Raw genomic sequence first — 6,642 nt, forward strand, 5'->3', positions numbered from 1 at the left:
CCTAACGTTTGGAAATCTACTTTGGAAATAGTTATAATTCCAGTTGTGCTATTTATTTATTAACAACCATTAAGACTAAAAAATTATTCGTCAATATCTTTTTAACTATTTAATTTGATTTAAATTTTAATATATTTGCTAATGCTCCCGTAAAAGTGTAGATAACCTTTTTTTAATAAAATTGTTTGAATACATTATAAACATACTGTTTTAGTATAAATTTGACTCTACTTTATTATGTTTAATGATTCTTTTATGTGAAGCCCTTGTATATTATACTTAAAATTTAATAAAATTATTTGATTTGTTCCCAAAGTTGTGCATTTAAATCAATTTAAACAATTGTGTTACTTACACAAAGCCTAAAATAATAGTTACCTAGTCGGTTAATTTAAATTTCAGGTTTATCTACTGTCGGCCGTAGACACCCTATTGGCGAACTTTATCTAAACTAAAGGCTAGGCACCTTTATAGCCATTAGTGTGCTAATGCAGCCAATGTGACCTTTTAGGTCAGTAATTCAATCTGGAATCTCCGTTATTTTCGATGGATCAAATTATTTTCAAGGAATTTTAAGATAATTCGATCCGCCACTGTAAGCTTTTCTGGAAGAAACTAATTGATCACGATTTAAAAATTAGGACAGCTTACTTTCATTTGACACTCGGCCTTCTCCACAGAGTACGAAAAAGATGGAACCCAATTTGAGTGACGGCCCAATTCGAACAATTATCTAGATATCAACTATATAGATGTCCACTAGATATTAATCAGAAAAGATAACGAGATATTTAAGAAAGTCATGTCAAATTTGACATTTCCGCGATTCCGAATGTCCTCTTGAACGATCTCTTTAAACTTAGACATCCAATGGATATCTAATGGATATCTCAAAACGTCACAATAATTGTAGCGTGAAATGACAATTGGTTTCTCGAATCGAACTGCAAAAGATAACTAGTTGAGAACTAAACTATACTATCTATTAGATCTTGTATTGTTCTCGTATCTAGTAATTATCACGTTGTTCGAATATTTTGTTGTATTTTTACCCAATCAGCACTAATCACGTTTTGCCGCGAAACCCATGTTATCGGCTACGACGTAGCGCTACGACCGTAGCTCAGCGGTGAATGTGTTAAACAGAATCAGAAACTTTGACTTATACTTCTTTTGACAATTCGTCATAAGTTACCTATACATTTTTAACGCGATAAGAAGCTGCTATAGTGCTTTATTATTTTTAGATCATTGCCGTAATCCCACCAAAAACATTTCATGTTAAATGTTCCCAAGAATACTCATTCAGCAACAGCGCGTATTTATCAACTGGACCTCCTGCCCTGCACGACATGTTACAAATGTCAGCTCTCTCACTCTGCCAAGTACTGCAGGAAAGCTGAATCCACATGTAGTCACTGTGGATTATCGGGACACACCATCAATCAAGGAATGTACAAAACTGTCTAAACCCCCGAAATGCGCTACGTGTCTGCACTTCAAAAAATCATCGGACCACAAAACTGAGAATGAGCAGTGCCCAGCGAAAAAAAACAGCTAAGTGCGAGTCGGATTTTCCACTCATTTACTCTAAGGTTAGCTGGAAGAAATCCCTTATAAGCTCGCCTTTGTACCTAAATTTATATGAATTTCATGTTAACAATTTTTGTTTTGTACAATAAAGTGATTTACTACTACTACTACTACTACTACTACTACTCGCGTTCCAAGGGTTCCGTACATTACAATTTTTAACAATGTATATTTTTTATGTGAAACTAAAGTCAAATGTCTTTAAATAACCCGTAGGGGTCGGATCAAAAACTAAGTAATTAAGTCCGACTCACGCTTGACTGCACATTTCTAATATGTTTTCCTGTCATCTACTTATAGGTAAGTAAAGAACTATTATGTGTATTTTTTTCAAAACTTTAGACCCAGTACGCCCAGTAGCTTCGGAGATAAAGGGGGGGAATGGTTATGTTTTGTCTATTTTCTTTAATAACTTCTAAACTATTTATTTTAAAATTAGAAAAAATATATATTTGAGATTCTTAAAATAAGGTCTTTCACTTGATATGTAGACACGATATAGTTTCATTTTTTACCTCCCAAAAATGGCCCCATGTTTAAAATTAATTTGTTTACGTTACATTACGTTACGTCTTTGGGTCACAAATTTAATGTGTACCAAATTTCAACTTAATTGGTTCAGTAGTTTTGGAGAAGATGGGATGTGACAGACGGACAGACGAGTGATCCTATAAGGGTTCCGTTTCCTTTTGAGGTACGGAACCCTAAAAATTGCCGAAATAAGATATTGAAATAGCATAGACTATGATGGCGCCTAACACGCCTCACTACTTATCTCTAGAAAAAAACTACCTATTTTGTTGTTTATATTAAAGGTGAAACGTTTAATTCACTTGTTATTTACATACGTTATTGTTACTAATATATTCTTTTATTGTTTTTGCTCAATAAGCACCTAACATATACTTCATTGACCTACTAACACGCAATACCTAAGATATTAAGTTACTTAGTTTAGGTATGGATGTAAAATATGTTAGAGCCTGTTACAATTTTTGCTTACAAGATCTTATATGATGATATTGATGACGATGAAGATTTTTTGTTTACTTTTTAAAACCATGTTTGTACTTTTATAGTATTTAAGTACTATTTAAGCGTATTCTGATAGTTTTAATTTTTGGATATTTTTCAATTAAATACATTTTATCTTATCTTATCTTATCTTTTATCTTATATAAATTAAAGTCTTAAACTGGGAAGTTTATGTCATTATAGTATGTATTTCAGTATGTATTATATATATGTTCTATTTAAAATTGAAAATGACATTTGATATTTAAGACATTAAGATGGTGGTTTCTGAAACCATTCTGACCCTGAACTGTTTATTTTTAGGGTTCCGTACCCAAAGGGTAAAAACGGGCTCTATTACTAAGACTCCGCTGTCCGTCTGTCCGTCACCAAGCTGTATCTCATAAACCGTGATAGCTAGACTTGAAATTTTCACAGATGTATTTCTGTTGCCGCTATAACAACAAATACTGAAAACAGAATAAAAAAAATATTCAAGTGGGGAAAACAGAATATAATAAAATAAATATCCCATAAAACAAACGCGATTTTTTTGCCGTTTTTTACGTAATGGTACGGAACCCTTCGTGCGCGAGTCCGACTCGCACTTGGCCGTTTTTTTTTTAATTGTGCTGTAAGTACGTAACAGAACCTAACATTTACTGACATCATTTATTTACTGAAATGTTTTACTTAGGTACATAGGTACATTTAGGTATAAATCGGCGTGGGTGATCAGTTTGTTTCGAGCAGTCATTTTGCGGGCGATCGTTAACCAATGTCATAAATCATGCGTTATCAATCCCATCCGGAATTTTAGCCAATTACATCTCATCCCCTCACACCTAGGGTTATCAGACGTCAACTTTTTCCATAACATGAATAAATTGAATCATACCCATATTGGAAATGCGCCTAAGTAATGAGGCGCTGGTGGCCTAGCGGTAAGAGCGAGCGACTTTCAATCCGGAGGTCGCAGGTTCGAACCCTGGCTCGTGCCAATGAGTTTTCGGAATTTATATACGGAATATTATTTGATATTTACTAGTCTCTTTTCGGTGAAGGAAAACATCGTCAGGAAACCGAACTAATCCCAATAAGGTCTAGTTTGGAAGAGGTCAGATGGCAGTCGCTTTCATAAAAACTAGTGCCTACGACAATTCTCGGGATTAGTTGCCAAGCAGACCCCAGGCTCCCATGAGCCGTGGCAAAGGCCGGGACAACGCGAAAAAATTATTCATTGATAATGATGAATGTAAACTATTGTAGGGAATTTAAAACTAGGTATGGATTTTAAAATCACGCTGGTAATTTTATTTAGTCTTACTGTTAAGTATGTGTGTGTGCTTGTGAGTTGGTATAATTTTATTTTCAAATGTGTTTATTAGTTAGGTATTCTGCCTGTCACTTCCTCAGCGTAGAAGTCGTCCTTTTTGCCCTTTGTACTCTCGAACTAAATTTTAACCCCTGTAAAACTAACTTAGGGTACCTTTCTAGGTTATAAACTACCTATCTGTTTTTACATGAAGGAAGAACAAACATAAACTTTCGCATATATAAAAAATTTACACAGCGCATATTACAAACAAACTATCGTGGTAACAAACCGCTAATATTCATAAAAATCAAAGCATTACACCTCGAGTTTTAAAATTTGGTGACTGCTAACCCTAGTCACACCAACCCCGTCGAGCCATGTAGCCGTAATTCATCGGATGTTTTCGAATTCATCAGTAATTTATATGCACGCCTGCACGAACATTAAGTTTGACGTTTGAAAATATTTGTATTAATGTTTATATTGTTAGGTCTCGTTTACTACATGTAAGAATGCACTAACGCGTCTCTACTCTTTATCATCTGAGATCTGTGGTGAACGGAAGGAGATGAATATCTTTGAGGCGAAATCTTGTATCAACTTATAAGAAACCCTTGTCATCAACTTGTAAACCTGTCTCACATAAATTAGGTAAATTTCTCTTTTTCTGTCTGTTAACTTGTCGGTTTAGTCGTAATATTTGAGTTTTTGTAAAACCAATCATTTTTCAACAACCTATCGTAGCGAGTAAATTCAAAGACAAATAGTAATTCTAAGTCTCTTGTGTCTTCGTTATCGTACTTTTCATACAATTTGATCAAGTAACTTACCAATCATGTGGAGGCTGCGGTCGCCTGCGGGCTTGGACACAGCACGGAGGTTCCTGTGGCTCGCAGGGCAGCTGAAGCGCGGGCGGCGGTGGTGGTGGCGGTGTGCATGCCATGCGGCGTGCGGCGGCGGCACCCACGTACTCCACGTAGCGAGTGGGGGGCGGCGAGCCCGCCAGGTCCTCGCGGCACGCTGGGCCGCAGCACTTGCGCGACGATGGCGGCGGCGGCCGACACGCCAGCCCGCAGTACACCGGTGGCGGCGGACGCAGCGGCGCCGGCGGCCGCGGCACGTACCGCTCCACCGGCACGTGAGCCGCCGGCGGCACATAGCGTGGTCGTCGCGCGCGCTCGGCCTCCGCGCAACGGCGCACCCGCCTCGGAGACGCTGAGAAGCGATCCGGCAGCGGCGCGGGCGGCGGCGGGCTGAGCCTCTCCGGCGGTGCCACGCTGAACGCGCCCGCCGCCGGGAACCGCTCGCAGGGGGAGCGCGGATACTCCTCGCCCATGGCGCGCGGTCAGCCGGGCCCGCCGCCGCCCGCGCGCCCTCCCAACCACGCGGGCACGCCGAGTCACATGCCGCGCCTCCACTCTAGCACTATCACTGGTCGGACGCGCCGCTTGCGTGCGGGAGCTGCGGCACGGTCCCGATGTCCGCATTCACTCAGCGAGCGCCATAGCGCTCGAAACGATCGATAGCCGCGCCGAGCGAGCGCTCAGAGACCGCCCGCCGCGACGCCTCGCCCGTCGAACATTCTGACCCCCTTCGTTACCGCTAAGGGTTTCAGCTCAAAGTCTGAAGCTGGGGCGAGGCGAAAGTGCGTCTTCAGCCAAGATGGCCGACCTCGACATGTCCGCGTGCGGCGCGCTTGCGCGAATAACACTGCGATGTGTTTGTTTTCACCAGACTAGGATGGGGATATTATAGTAGGTAACACTTAACAGCTTTGGATCTGTTTTTTTTTTCACGTTAAACTAAACTATCACTTAACGTGTATACGCACGTCGCCGAGTAAGCGTTTGTCGGCTAGAAAATCGAGGTAGTCGCGGAGCTGGCGACGACGGCGGCGGTACGTCGCGAGGCCCGAATGCCGGAGTGCGCCGGCCCGCGGCCCGCGGCGACGTCAGGCCGTTGCGCGGGACACGTATCGACGCCGCGCCGCGCCGCTGCGTTGCGCCGCTGCCCTACGTCTCTCTTCACATCGGTCCCACAAAAACATTCAATGCGAAACAACCTTCGCATCCATCGTTTTTATTTTCAGAAACCTAATCATACATTTAAATTTGATCCCGATAAATTCACACAGCGCGGCTTTTGTAAAGCTCGGTATTGAATATCGATTTCCAATTCGCAAAACTGATATGTGAATGTAAATGTTTTGATAAAACGACGTTCTCAACGTTAAATCTTCAGAGTTCGTATTAAATTTGTATAGTTTGTCGAGCTCCAACCCCGTCTCCTTGACTGGAAAGTTCATGATTTGCCTGTAGAGTTGTATGCTTTCGCAAACTAGATGGTGGTACACCACTTTTTAAGGTGGTCATTACATAATATCAGAATACCGAAAATTGATTTACCTAATGTCGAATCACCTATGCTCGATTCACCTATTTTTTTAAATACCTAATGGTCAATTAACCTAAGCTCATAACACCTAATGTCCCTAATGAACGAAATACCTAATGCACGTTTCACCTAATATTGTTTTACCAAAGCTCTGATTACCTATAGTCGATTTACCTAAAATTGACACACTTAATGCTCGAAAAACCTAAAGCCGACTTACCTAATGTTGATATACCTAATGCACGAATTACCTAAAGCTGATATACCTATTGCTCGAAACACCTAAACTTGATTTACCTATTGACCGAATTACCTAAAGCTAA

The 6,642-nt window shown here is 40.6% G+C and overlaps 1 protein-coding gene across 2 annotated transcripts in view; it reads right to left on the reverse strand.

Moving 5' to 3' along the window:
* LOC134744225 (inactive rhomboid protein 2) overlaps window positions 1-6,074 on the reverse strand; it is a 197,178-nt gene extending 191,104 nt beyond the window's left edge. For both annotated transcript variants that reach the window (XM_063677963.1, XM_063677962.1), the window contains exon 1: window positions 4,756-6,074. In XM_063677963.1, the coding sequence (XP_063534033.1) occupies window positions 4,756-5,261 (506 nt within the window). In that variant the 5' untranslated portion in view covers window positions 5,262-6,074. The remainder of the gene's footprint in view (window positions 1-4,755) is intronic.
* Between the last annotated feature and the right edge of the window lie 568 nt (window positions 6,075-6,642).

This window comes from Cydia strobilella, chromosome 9 (assembly GCF_947568885.1).
Source record: "Cydia strobilella chromosome 9, ilCydStro3.1, whole genome shotgun sequence".
NCBI classification, from domain to species: Eukaryota; Metazoa; Arthropoda; class Insecta; order Lepidoptera; family Tortricidae; genus Cydia; species Cydia strobilella.